The sequence below is a fragment of the Camelus dromedarius genome, chromosome 3, assembly GCF_036321535.1.
Source record: "Camelus dromedarius isolate mCamDro1 chromosome 3, mCamDro1.pat, whole genome shotgun sequence".
Classification (NCBI taxonomy): domain Eukaryota; kingdom Metazoa; phylum Chordata; class Mammalia; order Artiodactyla; family Camelidae; genus Camelus; species Camelus dromedarius.
Genome location: NC_087438.1, coordinates 93,397,024 through 93,421,740, shown reverse-complemented (window position 1 = coordinate 93,421,740; position 24,717 = coordinate 93,397,024). Strand labels below are relative to the sequence as shown.

The 24,717-nt window shown below is 36.1% G+C and overlaps 2 protein-coding genes across 10 annotated transcripts in view; one reads left to right on the top strand and one right to left on the bottom strand.

The window, feature by feature from the left end:
- Window positions 1-684: 684 nt before the first annotated feature.
- UBE2B (ubiquitin conjugating enzyme E2 B) lies at window positions 685-14,018 on the bottom strand. Of its 2 annotated transcripts, XM_010981544.2 has the most exons (6): window positions 13,849-14,018; window positions 11,620-11,700; window positions 10,333-10,358; window positions 6,390-6,479; window positions 3,112-3,200; window positions 685-2,008 (listed from the first exon to the last, which is right to left on the bottom strand). In XM_010981544.2, the coding sequence occupies exons 1-6, from the start codon at window positions 13,890-13,892 to the stop codon at window positions 1,880-1,882; spliced, it is 459 nt and encodes a 152-aa protein (XP_010979846.1). In that variant the 5' UTR covers window positions 13,893-14,018; the 3' UTR covers window positions 685-1,879. The 2 variants fall into 2 exon arrangements, with proteins under 2 accessions (XP_010979846.1, XP_064340354.1); XM_064484284.1 differs by lacking the exon at window positions 6,390-6,479 and having other exon boundaries at window positions 13,849-14,011.
- Window positions 14,019-17,109: 3,091 nt separating this feature from the next.
- CDKL3 (cyclin dependent kinase like 3) overlaps window positions 17,110-24,717 on the top strand; it is a 39,306-nt gene continuing 31,698 nt past the window's right edge. For 5 of the 8 annotated variants that reach the window (XR_010380358.1, XR_010380357.1, XM_064484278.1 and 2 more), the window contains exons 1-2: window positions 17,110-17,908; window positions 21,131-21,325. Coding sequence is in view for 5 of the 8 variants with exons in the window: in XM_064484278.1 (XP_064340348.1) it covers window positions 17,744-17,908; window positions 21,131-21,325 (360 nt within the window). In the remaining 3 variants the exon portion in view is untranslated. Of the gene's footprint in view, window positions 17,909-21,130; window positions 21,326-24,717 lie in introns of those variants that run through there. The other 3 variants (XM_064484280.1, XM_031449032.2, XM_064484283.1) reach the window with 3 other exon arrangements.

Genomic DNA, 24,717 nt, shown 5'->3' with positions numbered 1-24,717 from the left:
TTGAGATGGAACATTCCTAAAAATTTTCTCCAGTAGAAATGTGTACTGGATATGAATTTTATGCACGTGTTGAATTTAGGAGTTAAAGCTCATTAACTTCCTGCAAAGTGATTTAACTTCCTTATAATTTTCTATCAATACTTGAAATATTTCAGTTTTAAATAGGGAAAGGAAGCAAGTTAAGGATAAAAATGGATTTTGAAGTCATATCCAAATAGCAGTTAATGAAATAAGAATGTGGACTCTACTACTGCATATTGAATCTAAGAATCTGTCACTGGAGGAAATTATCTAGCAACTGTAATTTGTTTTACAGCTTAATATAAAAGTGTCACACATTTAATATGACCAAAATTACCTTTAAATAAAGCGTCTTTTGGGGGGCGCCATAATTCCAGTGAGTAAACCTTCGTTCTATCAAATGTTCCCTAAGATCATACATTCAACTCCAAAACTTCCTAAGTATTAACTTTTAAAGGGAAACATCAGCACTTATCCTTCAACTGTTAAACTTTGCTTAATAAATAGAACCTAAAGCTATTGCCATACTACAGTCCTCCAGTAGAGAATAAATCGGTCTTCCAATAGAGGAAAAGCTGTTAGCTTACTAAGCTAGTATGAGTGTGACAAGAAACTCTTGGGTTAATGAAATAGCTGCTTTAACTACTAGAAAGACTACACAGGTGGTTCAACAGAATTTACTTGTGTATTTTCCATTTTCTATACTACTTGAAGGCATAGGATAGCTTTGTATTAGCTTTCTACAATACGGTGTTTTAAATTTATCCAGTAAACTAAGATGCAGTACAACTTTTATACAACTTAGGAGATTAAAAAAAAAATCTCCACAAGAGAAAGCAACTCAGCAGGCCCTGGTATTAAAACATTTTCCCAGAATAAACAGATATGTAATTGCATTAAAAGGCAGTTTTCAAATATTTTAAGTACACCAAGATTTCTTCCAAATATCTGCCTTGCTCAAACCAATGCAACCAACTGTTATTTATTATTAGTAGTGGGGCATGGATTTTTGGTAAATGTTTCTGGTTTTACTTTCTTATCAAAAATCTTTTAAAGTGGTATCAAGCAGCAAAATAAGTTGCATCAGCTCTCTGCTTACAGTAGAGGTGCCAATTCCTCATGGTGGAGGTGCAAATTGTGAAATCACAAAAGGTACAGTTTAACAGTAAGTAGTGCATGAAGAAACAGTAACAAGTGGCCTAAATACAGAGTTAGACAGAATCAAATCAATTATGTCTATAATTGCTCAATTGAAACTAATATAGGTACATTCAAAATAAAGCTTGAGATTATAATTGATGTTCAGAATCAAATTCGAAGAATTTCTTGATAAAATATAAATCTGTTCTTTTGAAATTGGAAATGAAACTATCAACTGATAGAGAGCTAGAGACTTATTAACCCCTCCTACATAGATAAGGAAATAAGTGACAAAGTCTCTTGCACTGAAGTTATGTATTTTAACAGCTTTACATGTAATATTCATATATAAAAAACTTTAAGTGCTTTTCTCCAATTTAAAAATCTAAAGAATTAAAAAATAAGGCATTCAATATTTGAAAAAAGTACAGATTTACAAAATGTGTATATTCTGTCATGAAAACTCCACACCAACATTATACACTTGGAAAAAAATACAAACAGGATATATTACAAATTTATGTAAGCAATAACTTAGTTCACACCATGCAATAAAAAGTACATTAATCAAGATACACAAGCTTTTGTAGGTTCTAAACTGAAGGACTTTTTTTCTGCAGAATCCTCAAAACCTGTGGCACTTAAATTTGTTAGCCTTTCTACTGAGAGGTAAATTATACACAACAATGATGAAAAAGATTAACAGACCAGTTGTCTATTATGAATCATTCCAGCTTTGTTCAACAATGGCCGAAACTCTTTTCTCATATTCTCGTTTGTTTTCCTGATAAAGCTGTGCTGCCTGGCTATTGGCTGGACTGTTTGGATTTGGTTCATCCAGCAGAGACTAGAAAGAGAGAAGAAAAATGATATTTATAGAGTTATTCTTCATATTAACGTGTCAGATATAAACCATATAAGTTATATAAAACAACAGAAATTATTCAATAAAGATAGAAATTAGTATGTCTTACATATTTTTAGGTCTAATATTTTCAGAAATGACTTGATTAAAGACAGCAGCAAGTTTCCTGTTGCTAGAGAACTTAAGCTTTCAAAACAGATAGCTCTCAACTGCTTTAAGACTGCTAATTTCAAAGAAACTGGAAAAGAATATTCTTCAGCATACTAAGATATTAACCAGGAAATAAACAGCTTGATCTGGTTAATATGTAATATTTATAAACAGCTTAGAGCAACTCACATTTTTCAAACAAACTTATTATTGTGATAGGTTTGCAAACGTCTGACAGTAAGTTGGGTAGTATGTCTTGTTTCTTTTAATCAACAAAACATTTGCATCTAGCAGCAAGGGAATGTAAGAGGAAGGCTAAAAACAATGTTTATAAGATGACCCAAATTAAAGCAGAAGTGTGAGAAAAAGCTTTTAAAAGGTCAAAAATCAAAATGTTACTTCTGCTCCTCTCAGATTCACATAATTAAAACATCCCTCACTCCACCACCCCACAAAACTATTACTCAAGGTCAACTCTGAAATACTCTGCCAGAGTGCTTTGGCGAATACTCATATTACCTTTGTTTAAAATAGAATTTCTTGGATGGGCAACATACTCAATGCTTCTCTGCATTTGGCTTTTCTCCCTATGGTTTTTCTAAGCAGTCATCTTTATCTATTTCCAAGAAGATTTTTCATTCTTCTCCACAACCTCTGGCTATGCTTTATGGGCATGAATAATACTTGACTTGTGAGAACACTCTACTTACACATGATCAGGAAAATGATTATAGATTTAATCTAATGTGTCACTAACAAAAAAGTAGGCAAGCCTGACATCTGAAAATCAGGAGTTTTTGTCTGAGCTTTGCCACTGGTTCCCTTGGTGCTGAGAAGGTTAGTTTCCTTCACTTGGCCTTTAAATTGCTCCTAAAGAAACCAACTGTATGCCACAGAATCCTGAAAAATTATGATGCATCCTAACACATGCTTACCTGAATTGATGTTAAGATAGAAGATACATCATATGTTGGACTCCATCGATTCTGAAGGATATCTAAACATATGCTACCATCCGCATACACTGCAAAGACAACACTAAAACTGATTACATATTAACTTTGTCATATCTAACAGATAAACAGAAATTTTTACCACAAGAGAATGCTGGCCCAGTGAGAAGTCTTGAACATTAGTCAATAACTAAACTTTCTGTCTCACAGGAAAACCAGTCTGAAACTAAGGACTTTTTGTGTACCTTTCATTAGGAGGCCAAGTGAGAGTTAAATTTTTTCAACACATACCATATAGCGAATCTGTTTAAATTCCACATTTCTAAATATTTTAAAATAAAGCTCTTGGAGGAAAAAAAGCTTATTTTCTGACACAGCAGTTCTACTCCCAGAAATTATTCCAAAAGTAATTATCATGAACACGTAAAGTTTTATTTATAGGATGTTCATCATAATACTATACACAGGAGTGAAAAATCAGAACCTACCTTGTGGTCCAGTGAGGGGACTGGCTAACTAATGTTACAGCCATACAACCAATATCAGTGTAGCCACCAGAGATGATATACAGCTACTATATGTTAACTAACTTAGAATGACATCCCCAGTATATTACATTAGTAAGCGTCCAATTATTTACATAAGGTAATTGCATTTTTTGTAAAGAATTATATATTAATATTTTCATTTGAAGTACATATGCAGTCAAAAACATTTATAAGACTAAACGCCAAAATGTTAAGTAGTACATACCTGAAAAGATTATTAAGGATCTTATTTTCTTTACCTTTTCTTATACTTTATGATTTGTTTTTATAATAACTATGCATTCCTTTCATAACAAAAAAAAAAAATCAAGTGATTACTGCTTTAAAAGCCTTTAACATTTGGGAGGCTTTTTTTCCCTCTTGAAATGATTATGTGAAAATATAAATAATGAACATAAGTTTTATCCACTTGCCAGATTATGTATCTGTATGATAAATTTCCAGAAGTAGAATTGCTGTGCTGACAAAGGATAAATGCATTTAAATGTTATAAATACTGCCCAATTGCGGAAAGCTTCATGAAGCAAGCCAGATCACTCTACATAACATAAATAAGGAATAAGTGAGGCCTTTTGTGGAGGAGAAGGCAAATTACTCTTAAGTACTGTCATTCCTCAGAGATCTATCCTCAGTCCTCTTCCTTCTTACCCTTTATATACCCTGGGCAATTTTATTCATGGCCTCAGTTACTATCTATGTACTAGGTTCTTCCAATTGTTAGCTTTAGACCACATTTAACTCTCAGCTTTAAGGCAGCGTAGTCAAATGCTTACTGTATAGCCCATAGGAACATGAAACTTACCAAGTCCAAAGCAAAAATCATCACCTCTGTTAACACCCATAAAGGTGTAAAATGATTTTAAAGTTTTGAGGCAGTAACTATTTTTGAGAAGTAATCCAAAAGTAAACTTGAAACTAAACATCCATTAACGGATGAACAGATGAACAAAATACAGTATACCCATACAATGGATTATCATTTAGCAATAAAAAGAAATTAAGTACAGATGTGCATTACAACATGGATGAATCTGAAAACTATGCTAGCTGAAAGAAGTCAGTCACAAAGGACCATATATATTATGTAATTTCATTTACATGAAACATCCAGAATAAGCAAATCTACAGAGACAAAACAAATCAGCGGTTGCCTAGGGCTGGGAGGCAGGGGGGCTGGGGAGTGACTGGTAATAGGCATGGGATTTTTGGGGGGAGGGAGATAAAAGTTCTAAAACTGATCATGGTGATGGTTGCACAACTCAGTGAATACACTAAAAAACCACTATATTGTACAACTTAAATGGGTGAGTAGCAGAGTATGTGAATATTTTAAAAAGATGTTTTAAAAAAGCAAATTAGGAAGTTAACTAATTAAGTACTGACAGTGGAAAAAAGGGGAACCATGCTATTAATGTGAAGGGATAAAAAATTAATCAAATAAGGTTTCCTTATAAATCTGTTAAGGTTGAAAATCCTACACCTATACACATAGATACTGCACATACTCTACAATCTTTTCTACCTTGATTTACAGAGCCCTGCAACTACAATTTGGGTTGATTCAATAACAAGTCTAAGCCAGATAAAGCTACAATAGAATAAATGGTTAGTTGCTTGGGAATTTCCCCAAAACAGAAACAGAAAATTAAACCTGCATTGGCTTGGGGCGGGGGAGGGGGACCTGTAAAGAAAAAGTAACTTCACAGCAATAAAGCACAAAGGCTACATTTATTATTGGGAAGTCACCTGGATTCCAGACACATGAACACACTTGTCCTCTGAGTAGGGAGCTCTCTGCTTGTAGCTAACTCATATAGCCTGCACTGCTAGACTAGATGCACAATCAAGAGTACCTCTGAAAATGTTCCTCCTGAGAGTAAATCAACTGATGGGGAAGACCACATTTAAATGAGCAAAGGTTATAAAAGGAAGATCTTAAATATTTTGGAAAATAAGTCTTTCATATAGTGACTTAAATCCAGGAATATAAAAGTATTAGAAGCATATGGCAAGAAGTCAGGGAAGAGCAAATTTAATTACAAAAGAGTCACCCTCAGCAACTGTTTGTGGAAAAAAGTAATAAACTTTTAAAAGTAAAAATAGGAATGAAAGGGGGAAAAGTGGAAAATTGTATCTAAAAAAAGCCTTAAAAACATACAAACCTTTGACCTAGTAATTCCACTTATAAAAACTTATTCATGGGCATTTGAGAAGATTTATTTTCAAGAACATTCATTGTGCTGTTTAAAACTATAAACAATAGAAAATCACCAAATGGACAAAGAGTAAATAAACTATGGTAAACTCATATGCCAGAACGTTTTACAGCCATTACAAATGATACAAAAGAGTATTTACTAAGGGAAAATGTTCATAGTACATATAAAAATTACTTAACTTTACATACAATGTGATCTCAATTTTGTACATTTATTTGTATTTTTTTAAAGCTAAATTTTAAGCTACAAATTCTTTTTGGTGACTTTCACATTTCTACATACAAACAGAAATTAAAATCAGAAGTTATTAAAAGAAAACTGTACTTCAAATTTGGAACCTTGGTAAGATTCCAGACTACAAAAGTATGGCCAGTGTTGACATGGAAACAACATCTAGAAGAGGGTCCTCATAATAAGTATGAGCAAGACCTACAAGGACGAAAACAGTTTTTTTCCTCCTATCATTTGCAAAGTCTATTAAGTTGCTACTTACCATTTGGATGAAACATTTTGGATAAAAACCTAACAGTTGGCGGTTTATTTGGATATTCTTCAGAAAATTCTATTACTAGTTTAAAAGTACCTAGATAGGAAACAAACCAAAATAATTACAGTAAAGACAGCATAACTTTTCCATCTCTTTATCAATGAATTCCCAATCCCATATTGGTTTTTGCACAACCGCAAAATAGTCAATTTTGGTTTAGCACATAAACATGCTAAATATACGTCTATTAACGTACTGATAACATGTAGCAGTAGCAAGCACTTGGAGTGCAAGCACTGACGTGTGCTATTGGTGGGAATATTAACTGTCATATGTTTGGAAGGCAATTTTGCCCTAGCTACCAAAATTTTAAATGTACATTTTGGGGAACTACAAATAATTTATTACAGCTCAGAAGGGAGTGCCAAAGAATTCTGAGAGGGGATGATCACCACATGACAAAGGACTCAGACTAGAGTCATGGCCACTAATGTCAAAGAACTGTTCTGTCCCCAGTAGCAATCCCTTAAGTACGCCAAGAATCAGAAAGCATTAGTATAATCGCCTACTGTTGGTTATAGACCAATATAGTACATTTTGGCCAGTCTAAATCATTATCTTATGGTCAACAGAGACTTAGGCACTTAAAAAAATTATGAATTTATAACAAAGTCAGTCTGTTCAGAGTGTATACAAAGAAGAGCTCCCAACTCGAATTCCAAATCTATTCTGCAGAATAACCACCATTAATAGTTTTGTGTTTGTCTTTCTGGACTTTCGTGTTTATTCACTACCCAGAGTCCTTTTACTTTGAGGAAATCCACCTGAAGACTGAAGATCCTCCAACTATAACACTTTGAGCATACTCAGTAAGTTGAAGCTTATTCCTAAAAAGTCAGTAAGTTTAAACCATTCCAGATGACACTACAAGGTTCTTTCCTTATTTTGTCAATGCAGTTTAAAAAAACAAAGCAAAAACCCATTCTCAATCTAAATTCTCAACTCCTGACTTCAGTCTACCAAGATTAGAGGCATGTATTTAGTAAAATATTTAATATTTTATCCTCATTGGTCATAGATTCAGTATACAACCTCTACATCTTCACATTTTTTCATTGTTTAGAAATTTGGAATTAGGGAGACCAAAGATACAAACAAAATCAAAGATAACATTTAATTCACATTCTAATATATTAACAGAGATACTATGAAGTGTACAATTAGCAAAGATAGCCTTATACCTAATTATGTATTTTTACAGTTTATATTTTAATTTTCTTTAATTACAAAAATGTACAATATAAAAATTTCAGGCAAACACAAATAAGAAAGAGCTCTGCTAAAGTTTTTTTCCTCCATATTATGGGTCTCAGTACCCCTTTATACCCTTATTCCCAACCTTTCAGTGTGAAGTCCCTGAATGTGAAGTTGGGAAGAGATGCATGCAATAGCATACCATTTCATGGTATTTCCACCAAAAATAAAAAAATAATTTTTAAATATTGGCTCTTTAATAACCAGCTTGCAAAAATTCCCAAAGTTTTAAAACAATCTAGTCTTATGATCAGTATAAACTGCCTCCAGCCCACCACTGGCTATAACTATCGATATTTGTTGTACTGGAAATTGTAATTCAAGAAAATCTTAAAATATTTATTCATTAACAATTGCAAACTCATTACACATTAATCAAAGTAACATTTAATGAAAATAACTATACCCTCTACCAAAGTTACTGAGAAGTGTAGTACTGTTTCACATTTTTGCAAATCTCTTAAATGATTAGCTTAATGGAAGACAGCTGCATTCTCTTAGCAGCTTCTGCATTCAATCAGGTGCAACATGCTGTTTTGATTGAGGTGTATGAAGAAAATAGGCTTCACATAAATAGGTGAATGAAAAAGGAAGTATTTTCCCAGCCTTTTCAGATAATTGTGGATATTCTTTTTTGACACTGCACCAAAGAAAAGGTAGGTTTTTAAAGGTTAGCTGCAATGTAGAATCTGAAACTATATAAACTTTTTGCACCACTTATGTTAACAACTATTGTACATTGCATAAGTCTTTTATCCATCCACAGTTTTCTAATATTATACACTGGCTATTTGGAATACACTGGTTCAGAGTTATACAAATCTAAATGTTGCCACCATATTTCAATATATATATACACCACCACCAAAAAAAAAAAAAAAAAAAAAAATCACAGTAGGTAATACTATCTACTGATCTCATCAGAGAAGTCTTAAAGCATTGGGAAGCCATCATTTTTTCAGCAGCGACAAGCACTGTCACAGTCACTTTCCTTGACCTAACAGCTCTTCGGTAACTTTTGAGAATATGTCTGCCAAATACAAACTCAAATCTAAACAACCACAGGTTGTCTGTCATTCATTAAAGTAAAAATGTTTCATGAAAAGAGCAGTAGTTCAAGCTGCAACTCAAACAACTGCAGAACTGCTTTCCCTTGAGACAGTTATCATACAAGCAAGAGAAGTGCTTTATGCATACTTCTCACTTCATCACGCAGAATATTAAAAGGACACATACTCAAGAATCAGAATCCAGTAATATTAATAATTCCTACTTTCTCATCAAGACATTTTAAAGTCAAAGTGGCATCTTTGAAAATGCAAAAAATTTCAATGACTCCCAGTACAGTTTGGTGCCACTGTCTTGATTTGTGCTGAGATGCTAAACTGCTCAGATCCAGTTTTATCCACTAATCCTTTTGTACCATCGGTGCAAATGTCAATAAACTGAAAAAGGCAAGTTATGTCTTAGTATTGGTATGAAAATAGTTTTATTTTTAATTTTTTTTTACATTTTTTAATTGAGTTATAGTCATTTTACAATGTTGTGTCAAATTCAAGTGTAGAGCACAATTTTGGTATGAAAATAGTTTTGATCACATGGAACCCCTGAAAGGGTCTCAGGGACCTTAAGGGTTTGGACCACCCAGAATACCTTGATATATATAGTATATATAGAGTAAAAAAGCTAAACTCCTTAAGTATCTCTTTTCAACTCACCCCCCCATCTAGAGGTAACCACCGATAGCCGTGTGGTATATAGCCCTTTAACCACACACACACACACAGACACACACACACAATCTTGCATGAATGTATTTGTAAAAACGTGATGTTACAACATACATTCTGCAACTTTTCTGTCTCCTCAGACATACATCCAGATCTTTAATATGCACATAATATCCTAGAGTCTACATATATCATAATTTGCTTAACCATTTCTCCTACTGAACATTCAGATTATCTCCTTAAAAACACTTCTGCAATCAATATCTGTAAAAATACCCTGGGGTGGGCTAATTCTGAAGCCATTTTGATAATTAAAACAAACCTGTTTAACAATTTTTTAAAATTCATGCTAAAGTAAGGGAAAATCTACCTGGTTAAAGATCAATTTGAGAAAATGAACAATAAGTACATATTAGAACTAATTTTCCACTTTCCTAGCTCTTGGTGAAAATACTGAATTTAAGATGAAAAAGATTCTGCAGAATGCCAACTACTTATGGGTGTCAAATGCTACTGTATGTGAAGCTACTGGCAGCTATGGGTGATTAAGAACAATTTCAGCTCAGTACCCTATCAATAAAGTTAGAAAAGCATTATTATCTTTCTGATGTTTACCTCAGGGACACCTTTAGCATGCTACAAGGTCATTTAAACTATTCTCAACATAGACTCCACCATCTATGCTTAGAGTTCTACAGCCAAGTAACAAAGTAACAGAGGGAATTGGCAATGAAGGTGATCAAACAGATCTGGGGAGAAAATACTTTATAAATTCTCAGAAGTATTATTTATTTTTAATTTGACCTAATAACAATACAAAATAGTCTTAAATAGATAAGTTGGTGTTAAAAGTTCCTACTTAAAGCAGCCTTTTAATACTATAGAAAACATCGAGAATGACTTACCATCTTCAAAGGGTGTCCCTTCTGGTCTGAAAACAAGAAGATTTCTGATTAAAGGAGGACTTTCGTTCTCTTTTTTCCTGATTTTCAAGCACGGAAAGGATAAACTCAAGCAGAGAAAGAGGGGCTCATTCTGATGATTTGTGGAGTTTTTAAGTTACTGTTAATTTAATATTATCTTAGCCCTGGATTTTTATGGATGAGGCCATAAAGGGTAACTTTCATTTTCTAAGTTTTCCTTTAAAGGTGGTTTTTACAAAAATCAAAACCAAAAAAACTGGTCATAATTCTAGCACAAAAAGAATTCAGTTCATAAATACCAGCCATTTTGTAAATGTGTGTACTCTCAAAAATCTTACTTTCAAATACAATTTACATCAGTAAGATGAAAAATCAATACCCTTTAGTTTAAGATAATTATGACACCAAACCAAAATGCCCTGCTTTTTCAAGAGAGCAATAACTCGTGTTCAAGTTGGTTAAATTTAATTGACATCATCAAAAAAAGCCAGTCTCTTTTGCTCAAATCTTTTCCTTGACGCCATATCCCAATTTCATATTTCCTAAGCAGCAACAAGTTCAATTATTACTTGCAAGGCACATTCAGGATCTCAAAGACACATGATAACAGTCTGAATTTAACACAATCACTTTACTTTAAAATGGTGAACTATGCTCATTTTCCCACTAGTCTTTAAAGTAGACTCTTATAACTGATTCAATGGCAATGCAGAATTCTGTTTACAAAAGTATTCCTTTAAGGTTTTAGTGCAAAATCCTAGTTTAAATAGAGTGAAAGAAAACCAGATCCAGTTCAGGAAAACCAAATAAAAAGCATAAAGAAATTTTAAATTAAAAAGCATATATGCAATATATATTACATACAAAATTTAAGACTGCTCTCAAAAGGCTCCATTCAGTTATTTCATACTGGGTTGCAAAACATTTTTGATTTAATTTTTTGCCATGGTGGAATCTCTCAATATTCTTGGTTCCTAGCCTTTTTACAGTTCCAGTAGAGTGCAACCATAAATATTTGCTTGGTACATTTTGTACAAAGTAATTTGTATTTCTCCTTGAGCTTCAAATGATATTTTTATCAAGTACAACCCGAAGTGATTATAAAATCGTAAATTTTATGTAACTACCAAAACTCTTACCAGAATCTTTTTTTACCTTACAGTTTCTGTAAGATCCCTGATTCCACCTCAGCTCCCTTTCCTAGTTGTTATACATTCACTTTTCTTAAAGAATCACCACATCTACCATTTGTTATTTCTTTCAACTCACCCAAATATAACTGCATTCCATTGCATGATGTTGTTTTCAGATGGTGCACCACTGACACCCACAGGTGGGTCCTCTTGCAATCTAGAAATCCAGAGTAGAAATTTTAAAAGTTGAACATTAAGGTCACTAAGAAGACCAAACAGAAAACCTATGGACTCTATGCCATCTATTTTGAGAAACAAACTAAATCCATTTCCTTATTCTTGTGCTGAACTGGAATAAACCGTATGACTTAAAAAAAAAATCAACCAGAAACATACTTATTAACTATCTCTCTAAATTATATAAAATTCCAAAGGATGTGAGAGTCATCCATCTTCAGATATCACCAAGGTCAACGTATCTGTTCGAGAACTGCCTTCAACCTAAATAAATAAATAATAAATAAAACCTCAAGTGCAAAAAATATCTTTACAGAACCATCAATTTTGCTGCTGTAAACATGGGAAGACTGCGTGAGTCCTAACTGCAGCTACTTGTGCAACATGGCCACCAGTGAATCCTCCCCCCAAAACAAAACCCACCTCAGTGTAAATACTAAATAACTCAAAACACATACATTTTAATCAAAAACTAGTTTTAGGCAGAAGAGTTACTTAATCCCATTTGCTTCAATTAGCAGTATCTTTTAAAGTAATCAAGCTTGAGTTAGGTTTTCCTTCAGTCTCTTATTTTAAAAGCTCTGCACTAACACTAAATCTACCTTTCGGATCAGGAGACTCAATACAAAGCTACCTTCCAACATTTGTCATAGTCAAATTCTTGTAACCAAAGATCCGTGGAAAACTACCAAAGGTGCCAAGTGTATAACTTAGAATTAAGCATAGAATTGCAGGGAGAAACCAGGGTAACAATGGCCATGAACTGGGAAATTTGATTATTTGAATTTCACTCATGGGAACGAATCCGAAATCTACTGGTTTCAAGCTTTAGAAGACGACTTTTGCACCAAATAGAGCATCTTTTAGACTGTCATCTCAGTAAAAAATAAACGCTACACAAAATATATACATATACACACACACACACACAATATATACATATGACACTGTCATGTAGCATGATACTTTGAAATTAGTCCACAAAAAATTGTTCTTTTTAGTCAACCTCAAGCAGATTAGGCCAGTATTAACAGAAGCGTTAAATGACATGCTGCCTGAGCCCACGCAACATAAAGGCTAAGTTGCGAATATTTTCAATGATAAACTGGCCAAAGCCCCAAACAATGGCTTCCAAGTGTCTCACCTACGGGTTTATGATGGTGAACTGGATAGGTTACTTCCTGAGCGGCTAATCTTAAGATTTTATACTAAATATTTCTTCTCAATCAGGGCAGGTCTCCCTAGAAAAACACTTTAAAATGTGCAGAGGATCGCAATGTTGAGTTTTCTCAGTTATTTTTCTCCTAGTACCTCGAAGTATTCAATCAAAGAAAAACAACTGAAAAAGTCACTTCCTTCTCGCTAATCTCTAACACCATCCAACAAAACCCTATTTTACAGGAGGAGGCCCAGGGAGTATCAGGTTAGCTCCAGTCTCAAAGAAGGCATTTTTCCAAACTTTGGAGGCTATAGATAGGGCTTTCCACATCAGGCCACAGAGCTGAGTTCCAGAAGGCACTGGCAGCCGGGGTTGCCAACCCGAGTCCCACGTTTCTAAGCCAGTTCTCAAGGTCCTTTCAGGAGGGCGGGGGAGAGTCTGGTTTCGGAGGATGGGTTAACAACCTCCGGCCCTCGCGCATCAGACCCCACCCTCACTGCTGAAAGAATGGGGAGGAAGGGGGGGGTTCACCCCAACCCCGGCCCTCGAAGACAGCAGGGCCACCGAACAAAGCTGAATGGTGCAGATTCTGCAAGAGCTCGGCTTTAGAGCAAAGGGAGGGGGCACCGCAAGGTGCAACAGCAGGGGATGAGGTATGAACGCCCGGACGAGACGACGGGCAACTGGCCCTAGTGGTGGGCAGCAGAGAATCCAAGAGCAACCCACAGCCATCCTTTTACTTTTTTGGGGTGGGGACGGGTGAAGGAGTATCGACATTTCTTACGTCGAAAAAGTGAACAAGCAAGGATAAGTGACTGCAACCAGGGGCTAGCACTGGGCTTCCGTCTGTCCCGCTGGGCCCACAGCGGCCCTCTTAGGGTCATGAGAAGAAGGTGTCCTGGATACCCGCCCTGCAGCCCCGCAGCCTTGGGGAAGAGCCGTCATTTAGGCGAAGATAGAGGTCCTTACCGCTTGAAATCCCGCATAAGCCTTCTCCGGGCCGGGGTCGACATGCTCCACAGCTACCCCGCGGTCAGTCTGAAAGAAAAGAGTCCCGCGCAGCCCCCCCCCACCCCCCGGCGCGGCGGCCGAATCACTGTGGGTCACCGCCGCCGCTGAGGCTGCACAAACAACCCTGCAATGACGTCTCCCTCCGCCGCCTCCGGATCCCTCCGCCTTCCGCCAATACCATGGAGTGAGGGGTGGGGGGGAAAGGGACGGGACATAGGAGAGCTCGTTATGGGAGCCTTTCAGCAGGGATCCTATCCATTTTGGGTTCCTGAACTCACAGACCAATTATTTCTCTCTGTGCTCAGACTGGAAATTGTGGATTAGAGACACTGAAACCGAATACCAGCCCGTCTCCCCCTCTTAACGAGTTTAGTCTCGACCGGGTGGGGAGAGAGAGGGACGCATCCGGGTCCAGAGATTTCAGGGAAAGGCGGTGGGATGACGTAAGGTCACGTGATTGCCCGCGGCGTTGTCAACAATCCACCCCTGAGGGGGAGGGGACGAAGTATCTAGAACCACGTGTCCCTATGACGCGATTAGAACGGATCACGTGAGGGCGTCGCCTGGATCTGCGTTTCAGCCAGGTTTTTGAACCCGGTAGTTAAGTTTACGGGACTGAGGGCGGGTGCACACTTTTAATAGCTTTACCTCCAGCTTGTTCCATGAACGGCAATTTTTGAGGTTGTCCCGGAAGCAATAGCTATTTTGCTTAAGTCTTTAAAATGGAGCCAAAAATAATTTGGACGTAAAAACCCCTCTGTTGGCTCAATGGCTTGTCAGATCTGTTAGTGGACAGGAGTGAAGCACCATTTTCCTCACCTTTGTTATTGAGGCCCCTACAAAGTAAAATCCCCTTAAATGCTTCCTTAGGGCCGCCAAACAGCCTATATGTACACACCAGTGAGTTTCCAGGGCTGGAATTTCTGGGCAGAGATAAAAGAAGGGTGTACAGATTGTCTAATGTTTGTTTACTATCCCTATAGAATTATGCAGAATTTTGTTTTTTCTTTATGGGTTTGCTCTTATTTGAAGATTTGTGTCAGGCGTCCATGGCTTTGGTTACCATGATTTACTGTTGAATTTGTCAAGACATATGGGGGTTGATCTCAAGAGAACGTATCAATGGGTGGTTGGTTGTCAAAGAAACCTGAAAGTACCATCTGGGAGAGAGCTCATGCAGACCCGGATGGGGGTTGTATATCTAGCCTAGGTAACTCATTTCTTGTTTTCTACACTAGCAAGTAAACGGCCTAAAACGTCCCCCACTAGGGGACTAAGGGATGTTGACCATTAGAATTCTGACATTTCCTGTAGTCATTGAGTTCCCTTCCTCTATTGCCTCCAGTTTCAGTAAGACTTTGTTGGTCTGAACTCAGCTCTTTTAATCCATTTGGGTCATTCTTCGGCCCAAGGCATTATAGGAGGATGGAATGAGGAAATTAGCGTTGCCCTTAGTTTCATGGAACCAGAAAGGGTTAACTTTCCCACTTTGCTGGTACCTCCTTTTCTTCAATCCCTGAATTCTTTCTCTTGCTTTTAGTAACTGCCTTCGTGGTCAAGGTAGCCATGCTTAATTCTTGGTAGGTCGTGCTATGCATTCACAGATGTGATTACCTAAGTTAAAAGATGAATATTCTTTTTTTTGCCTTTTTTTTTTTTTTTCTGCCTTTCCGCCACAGCAATCCTTAATCCCCTCCAGAGCTAAGGATGAAGACACACTGGTAGGGCTACCTACAGTGAAGTACTAAAGAGAAACTTTAAAAGAAATCCCTTTTATGTCATTTACCTAGCCATTTATTATTTTGGAAACCTACAGTTTATAGTTTTCCAAAATGAAGTAACACTTTCAACACAATCAAGTGAGGGGATTTCATTAAAGTCTTAGAGCTTTACTGTATAAGCAAAAATCATTGGCTGTCCTCGTTACCAGGACTTCCATAAAGCTATTTGTAGAAATAATTGTTTTAAAGCTATAATTTTATACTGTAATAATTCTTTAGCTGTAGATGTGAGCTCACTGAAGGTAGGGGCTCTGATTCATGCTTTGTCCTTTGCCAATATTAGACCAACACTAAATATTAATGTCCTTTACAGTAAGTCTAGGTCCACTGTAAGATTTACTATGACTTACTCATAGAAACTATTTAAAAACATGATTCACTTTTCAAAAAGAAAAACAATTCTGAACATTTTGGTGGTGATAGCAAAAATCAGGACCACCTCTCTTTCCTCTCCACACCTCAATATAAACCTAATCACAGAAACACTTAAGTAGTTTCTACAGTACCAGTTCCTTTACCGTAACTCATTTACATCAGAATATCTGGGGGTGGGGCCTTTGAAAAGCTCTCCAGGTGTGATCTAAATGTGCTTGGTTGGGTTAGACCAATTGGACTATAATTTATTGGATAATAATACTCTCTTATTTAGGAGACGCATAGTGAGATTCAGCCTTTTACACTTAACTCTTTTTGCAGGAAAAAAAAAAATGACAACCCTAAGAAAGACAGTTCTCCCTGGGCATGTCCAGTGATATTCTTGTTTATTGGAGGCTGTCCCTCCAGTAGAACCCCATGTCTGGTTCTTAAGGAATTAAAGGCCTCTTTGGAGGGGAGGGGTGACTTTGTATGTCAATCTGTATGTGGTGGAACCCTATGAATTGTTTTCCCAAAGAGGGAGTTTGAGAGTTTTGACATGTAGTAAGGAAGTTTTTAAAAAGTATTACTGAGTTTGAAAAAAATTTTAAGCATATAGGAGGTGGTCAAAAAATGTTCTTGATTTATGAACCGTTTTATTCCCGTTTTAAGGATGAATGTCAACAGCTGAGGTCGAACTCAGGTCTATTGAACACTAACATAATTAGGTAATTTATAAAACTATAATTACACAAGACTTCCTTGGAAGTCTCGTTTTACAAGGTATCTGCCTAGTGATACCAGGTATCCTTTTAGGACCCAGCACAAGCGACAGGTGTTCTGGGGCCTGGGGTCGTCTAAAACGCAGTCGGATAAAATTCTACCTCGGTTCTTCCCCAGAGGATTTGCAGTCACTCGCTTGCTGCAGTCAAGACTAAACTTGTGAAGAGGCCCCAGTTCGACCGACAGCAGCTCCTATCCCCGACCTCCACGGAACGTTCCTCTTAGCGTTCACCGGGAGTTCGTTTCCTCTTGTTCTCATTTTCCCTTCCGGGTCGGGCCTGGCGGGTGTTCCGGTCTTGCGCACTAGGCCCCGAGCGGGAGGCCCGCGGCACCGTTGCTATGGCAGTACGCCGTCTGGAGCTCCCGGGACTAGCGGGCTAGGTAGGGTCTGGGTCCTGGTGCCTGGCTGAGACTGCGCGGGGCTAGGCCAGCGGGACTACAGAATGGGCTGAGGCGGCGGCTACCCGGACGAGGTCGACTAAGGGCGAGGGGCGCGGCACTGGTCCGGGACCCTAAGACGTCTGGTTTGAGGAGCAGGCGAAACCGAGGTTTTCTTGGGTCCTGGGGCCTGATCTGTTGGCGACTACAACTTTGCGGGAACCTCATAGTCGACGGGGGCATGACAGGACGTGTGGGGACCCCACCCATGATGAATAGGTGACTTGTGGTGAGGGAATCTTAAATCTTGGTGGCAATGGTCGAGACAGCGGGAAGCGCCCCAAGTTCTGGTGAGGGCTGAAGGCCCACAAGGGCACCTTACTGCCGAACTGGCAGAGTGCCCAAAGGGTCTGTGGAAAAGACTCCTGGTTTTTCTGTTTCCATGTTTTAAAGTATGGGTTTATGGTGGAAATGCATTATCCAGCTTCAATAAATAAAGGTATAAATGTTTAATCTTTTTTTCCTTTCTTTCTCTGAAGAAGCAGCTGGGCTTGAAAATGGAGATGTATGAAACCCTTGGAAAAGTGGGAGAGGGAAGTTATGGAACAGTCATGAAGTGTAAACATAAGGATACTGGGCAGATAGTGGCCATTAAGATATTTTATGAGAAACCAGAGAAGTCAGTCAACAAAATTGCAGCGAGAGAAATAAAGTTTCTAAAGGTTTGCTTTTTTTGCCTTAATTGCTCCAAGTCAAAAGAGAAATTGTTACCGAATAAAAAATTATATAAGGAATATTTCAGTTAGCATATATATTTGGGCATGCAATAGAAAAACAAGTGTGATAGGTTACCTTACTGTATACATTTTGTAATTTTACAGTGATGCAAGATATATGTGTTTATGTGAAATCTAACAAAAGCAATGCCAAATATTATGAAATAATTATTCAGAAATATTCAGGTATTATACTTAATAAAAATGTCTGTTTTGTGCAAGGTATTGTGCCAGATACTGAGACTATGAAGAAGTATAAGACAGTACCTATGTTCAGGGCTTTTATTACATAATCAGAAATACAAGCAGGGATATAAAAATAATACTGAGTATTATTAAGTGGCTCATAATAAGAGCCAAGTGATTAACAGAAAGTCCTGTTGGGTAGGGAAGTTTTCTTGGAGGAAATGGAATATGAATTTAGCCTCAAATGATGTGTAGAATTTAGGTAAGAGGGAGAGACTATTGTATGACAGGTTAGGGGAACAGCATAAGCTCAGAGAGGCTAAAGCAGGACAAAAGACAAAGCAGAAACATTTGCCTGTAGAGTTTCCTATGCAGAAGTAGAAAGAGGTGAGATTAGAGAAGTAAATTGGAGGTAGGTTTTAAAGTCTTGTCTTTTAGGCTAAGGCATTAAAACTTGATTTTGTGAGTAGTGGAAGATTTTGAATTTAGAGAAAAGAAACTACAAATATTAATCTAGCATTTTTTTAGAATAGATTGGAGGACTAAGAAAGTAAAAACTGTTCTGTTGTGAGTTTAATTCAGAAATCCTGGTACATAGGAAGGCCCTTGTTGGAATGCAGCAATTTGAATGGAAAGTAAAGTTAGAACATAATATATTATAAAAGAAGACATGAAAGTATAGAATGAAATAGAAGGGGAGTCAAAAGTATCTTTGAGGTTCAGTGATTGCTACCATTGATGGAAATATGAAAGACCCAAAAGAGACATGGTTTGGGAACTAGATCAGTTCTAGAAATGTTGAATTTGAGGTGACAGGAATACAATTAAGTAAAGATGACCAGTAGGCTTTTAGGGATGGGGAACAATATCAGGAGAGAGCAGGCCACAAAACAGAATTTTGTGTAGGTATGACAGGTCAACTCAGGGGGAAGACCTCAGGAGTGTAAAGAAAGGAGTGTTAACAGTCCTTGGGGATTATGTACAAAACTAGTGATTTTTAAAATATTTAAATGTATATATGTATTTTGTTTATTGAATTTATCTAGATGTTTTAAGGTTCATAGTCTAGATGCTTTATATGTGATGAAGAAAACATACTCTTCTTGTTCATTTTTATCTGATACAAAAGTAATATTCTCTTCTTTCTTTGTAAGTCTCTATTAGATGAGATAGATCAATTTGCTTTCTAAGTAGAAGTAATATATTAGGCATCTGTGGATTGTTGGAACTGCTCTCTTTCTAGACAATGAAAAAGAAGGTTAATGTCAGTAAAAATGTTATGATTTTGTGAAAGATACCTGTCCTTATCCTGATGAGCTAAAACATAATAATTCCGTAAGGCAACTGTTGTGCAATGTAAGTGAAAATCTAATTAGAAGGAGATCTCTTTCCAGGCACTATCTTTTGCTCTTTCTTTACCTTTGTTGCACTTAAGGTGATTTTTTTTTTCTACTTAATTATTTTGTAAAAATAACTAATATGTGGTAAGAACACAGATGAATTTGAAATTTTACTATGTAATATAATATAGTTGTAACTATAATGCAAACTATTTTGAGATGCCTTAACTTATTTCTCATTGCTTTATGTCTTGTGGAATTTTTAGTTTGATTAAATCTAGTTCCACAAGAAAGATTTCTTGTATTATTAGTTAACATTCTTAGTCTAAAAGCACTGCCATAATGACTTAATTTGAACTAAATTTTTATCTGCTAGAATGTCATTAAATAAATTACAGTTAAGAGTAATTAGTGAGAATATCTGTAGAAAAGTTGACTAGTAATGAAGGAAAACAAAAGTAAACAACCTGATAAAGGATAATGGAGCATTTCTAGGGGTTCCATGGTTTATCTGAGAAAGTACTTGATTCCTTTATCCCTGAGTGGATGTTCTCTAATGCTTATTAGCTCACATTAACCCTTCTATGCTTTTGCCTTTAAAATGAATGCTGGACAGGAAACCAGTAATTTTCTTTAGTTGAAGGATTAATATTGTAGTGTCCAAAGCAGTCTTTTTTCTTTTTTTTTTTTTTTTTTTTTTTTTTACTACTACCATCATGTTGCTGCAGCATTCTAGCATCTTGCTAACCAGGAAAACTGGGAGCTGAACTAGAAAAAGAATCTGGCATTATATTTTGGCATGTTTTCTATCAGTTGTGTTTTGAGGACTTTCGTCTGTGTATTAGTATAGATGAGTATAAAAACTGATATTTTGCCGTTTGAATAAAGGCAGAATTTTTTTTCACAAAAACTTAGCTTTCTGATGAGTCCAACATTGAAAATTTGCCCCTTAATTTTTAGTCAATGAGTGAATATTTTTGGTATTGAGCAAGTTAAATATCTGAGAATTAATTGTAATTAAATCAGTGTATTTTACAAAATAGAATAAGCAGCATAAACTATTAAACCTCATTTGTTTTCTAAGCTAATACATGCCATTTTTGACATTTTGAAATTATTTTAACAGTGAATGTTACCAGTCTGAAAAGGTGTTTGGTTGCTTTGAAATGTTACAGACAATGAACAAAAATGTACCCACAAATAATTGTGTGTTTATATAAAGTTCCTATGGATATAAATTGATACTTCACATATCTGAGAAGTTCCTAGATATTTTGATACCCTTTTGTTATAGTACCTAGAAATTTAATCACAAACCAATGTAAAGGATAGGAAGATATCTCTTAGCAGCATACCAAGTTAACGTTACAGTACACTTACTCAGAATTATTTTAGTAAACCAAATGTCAACTTGAAGTAAAGCAATACATCTCCCTTTGTTCTATAAATATTAATTATGAAATTGATGAACATTTTCTTAAAATAGGAGTGTAAGCAAATCAGTTGAGAAATTTCTGTTGAAATGCATAGAGGAAAAGAAGCTGAGAATATTTGTTTCTTTTTAAAATTATATATTGGTGTTATATGTGTAAATTATGGTATGTGAGAGAATTTATTAAAAATTTGTTTCTTTTGTCAATAGCAATTTCATCATGAAAACCTGGTCAATCTGATTGAAGTTTTTAGACAGAAAAGGAAAATTCATTTGGTGTTTGAATTTATTGACCACACAGTATTAGATGAGTTACAACATTACTGTCATGGATTAGAGAGTAAGCGACTTAGAAAATACCTCTTCCAGATCCTTCGAGCAATTGAATATCTTCACAATAACAATGTAAGTGCTTTACAGTAAGCCAAACTATAGGATGAATATAAATTGTAAGTGCCCTTTAAGTGTTGTTCTATTTTTGTGAAGGTAGTGAAAATTATTTTTCTGTACATTATTAATTGACATCCTGAAAATGGAGAAAAGATTGGGGGGATTTCAGTTGCAGAACCAGAAAACATGGAACACACAATAATTACAACTCTGAGTGGATCTTTCTCCCCCATGTTTAGAGCACTGAGGAGGAGGGTGATGGATGTGTGGTAGGGGGGTTTGGAGTTAGGAACTGAAAACGAGGCTAGGGGAATGGCTAGTGAATGTGGATGCCTTTAGGGGAAGAAAGGAGAGAAAGTGGCTGAGGGGTGTAGAGCCTTGTCATTTACTTTATGAAAAATCAAGAAAGGAAAGATGATAAACTGTTCTGATTTTTAGTGTTGCCTTTTAGCATTGTTTAGTTAGTGTTTAGCGCAGCAGGTTTTTATGGACATATTTTGTTCCCAACATGAACTCTGCTTTCTGTAAAGTTAGATGTATATTCAGGAAATAATAGTAAAAGCCTCAAAAATAGTTTTATTAGTAAGTGATATCCCAGGCTTTTTCAGATATCTTAATTTCTCATTTTCTGTCTTGGTAATATTGCATTTCACTTTGCAGCTCTGAAAAATATGGTTGTGATAGCAGCTGGAGTTAGATTGTAATTTCCTTGCTTGCTGGATCCATGGGGAGACAGTATGATGTAATAGCTAAGAGCACACAGTCTTTGGAATCAGACTGTCCTGGGTTTTAATCCACCGACTTATCTGTGGGTAACCACACAACTTGTGCACCTCACAACTTTCACAATGAAAGGTGGTAGCCCCATTACTCTGTGGCCCCAGGAAAGTTATTGAACCTCCCTGAGCCTCAGTTTTCTCATCTATAAAATGATACTGTATTACCTCACAAATTTTTTTGTAAAGATCAAATTAGGTGATAGGCATAAAGTATTTAGCACTTTTTTAGGTCTATTTTAAATGCTTAATAAATAGTGCTCATAGGGAGTCGGGAATAGTTATGTTATCTGTGTTCCTATAGTGTCTTGCCTGTAGTAGACTTTTTTTTTTTTTGCCCCACCCCCACCTCCCCAGAGTAGACTTTCAAAATATTTCTTGACTAAAGGGAGACAGCATTATGGCCTAGACTGGGAGTAGAAAACTTCAAAAAAGAGATAAAACTAAAGTAAGGAGAATTTTTAACTGTAGCTAGGATTTCACTAGAAGAGGAAATACATTCAGAAGGGGTACAACTGTGAATATAAGTAGACCTGAGCAGGGTACTTCAGAGAGTGGTGATAAGACAACTTACAGAGACCAGGTAAACAGAGATGAGATTGCACAGTTGCCCTGGGGAGAGGTTTTCCAGAGCCTTGAAATTCATCCTTAGGATTTTGGACTTTTTTCCTGAAAATACTGGGAAACCATGGAAGGTTTTTGAGCATTGCTGTAATAGGATAAAAACAAAACCTAATCTTATTTTGGCAAGAGTGGAGAATAAGTATGGATAGAGACAGATTAGATAAGAGGCTATTGTGACAGTCCAGATACGAAGTGGTGAGTGCTTGGACCAGGAGAGTGGCAATACAAAGGAGAGGAAGGATGGCTGGGGAGACGAGGGAAAGACTTCAGAAGAGAACTAATAGGATTTGGAAACTAGTTAGATATGAGAGGGATCCAGTCAAAAGGAGAAATCAAAGATAAAAGATTTTTAATTTGAGAACAGAAGAAATTTGAACTCTTCTTAACTGGTCGTTTAAATTCAGGCACATAGGGAAACAACCCAAATGTCCATCAACAGACAATTGGTTTAAGAAGATATGATTGAAATATATATGTGTGTGTGTGTATGTTCGTGTTTGTGTGTGTATATATATACACACATAACGTACGTACGTACATACATACATACATACACAGAATAGAATATTACTCAGCCATAAAAAAGAATGAAATAATGCCATTTGCAGCAACATGGATGGACTTAGAGAGTATAATACTGAGTGAAATAAGTCCAGTGGAATCTAAAAATACAAATGAATCTATATACAAAATAGAAACAGACTCACAGACATAGAAAACAAACTAATGGTTACCAAAGGGGAAAGGGGAGGGAGGGATAAATTAGGAGTATGGGATTAGCGGATACAAACTACTATACATAAAATAATTTATAGGGATTTACTGTATAGCACAGGGAACTATATTCAATATCTTATTATAACCTATAATGAAAATGATCTGAAAAAATATATGTATAACTGAATCACTTTGCTGTACACCTGAAAGTAACAAAATATTGCAAATCAACTATACTTCAATTAAGAAAAAAAGCCTTAATGGAATTTAAATGTAAATGATCATGAAACTAATAAAGAGTAAATCAATAGTCAAAAAAATTCAAGCACATAGAACTTTATAGAATAGAGTTATTATAAATCAGATTGTAATATGGGGAGTTTCATATAGTTCAGGAGCATTTCACTACAAAATAAAGTATACTCAAACTCAGTTGGAATCCAAAGTCTGGTAGTTCACACTATATACAAAAATGAATTCAGAATGGATCAGAGACTTAAATTTAACACCTAAAACTATAAAACTATTAGAAGAAAACAGGTGAAAATCTGTGTGACCGTGTATTAGGTAATAGATATTTAGATAAGACCTCAAAAGCAAAAGGAATCAAAGGAAAAAATAGACAAATTGAACTGCATCAGAATTAAACTTTCGTGCATCAAAGGACACCATCAAGAAATTAAGACAGAATGGGAGAACATTTGCAAATCATATATCTGATAAGTAACTAGTATACAGAGCATATAAAATACAACAATTGAAAAAAAAAAAACCCAACATAAAAATGGGCAAAAGTTTTAATAGACATTTCTGTAAAGAAAATATACAGATGACTAATAGCACATGAAATGATGCTCAGTGTCCTGAGTCATTATGGTAATGCAAATCAAAATCACAACAAGATACCGCTTCACACCCACTAGGCTGACTATAATTTAAAAAACAAAAGAACGAATGCTGACAAGGAAGTAGAGAAACTGGAACCCTCATATGCTCCTGGTGGTAATGTAAAATTGTACAGCTGCTATGGAAAACAGATTGGCAGTTCCTCAGAGAGTTAAACATAGAATTACCATATGACCCAGCAATTTTACTCCTGGGTATCTACCTAAAAGAATTGAAAACATGTTCACATAAAAACCTGCCCAAGAATGTTCATAGCAGCATTATTCATAATAGCCAATAAGTGGCAATAACTCAAACATATATTAGCTAATGAGTGGATAAACAAAATGAGGTATAACACAATGCAATTTATTCAGCCACAAAAAGGAATGACGTACTGGTATG

Excerpts from the sequence above, each read along its gene's own strand:
- UBE2B (XM_010981544.2), bottom strand. The coding sequence starts at position 13,892 with ATGTCGACCCCGGCCCGGAGAAGGCTTATGCGGGATTTCAAGCG. Across the intron at positions 6,480-10,332 it reads AGGGACACCCTTTGAAGATG|GTACTTTTAAACTAGTAATA; the intron begins GTAAGTCATTCT and ends TTTCCTATCTAG. Across the intron at positions 2,009-3,111 it reads CTATCTTAACATCAATTCAG|TCTCTGCTGGATGAACCAAA; the intron begins GTAAGCATGTGT and ends CTCTCTTTCTAG.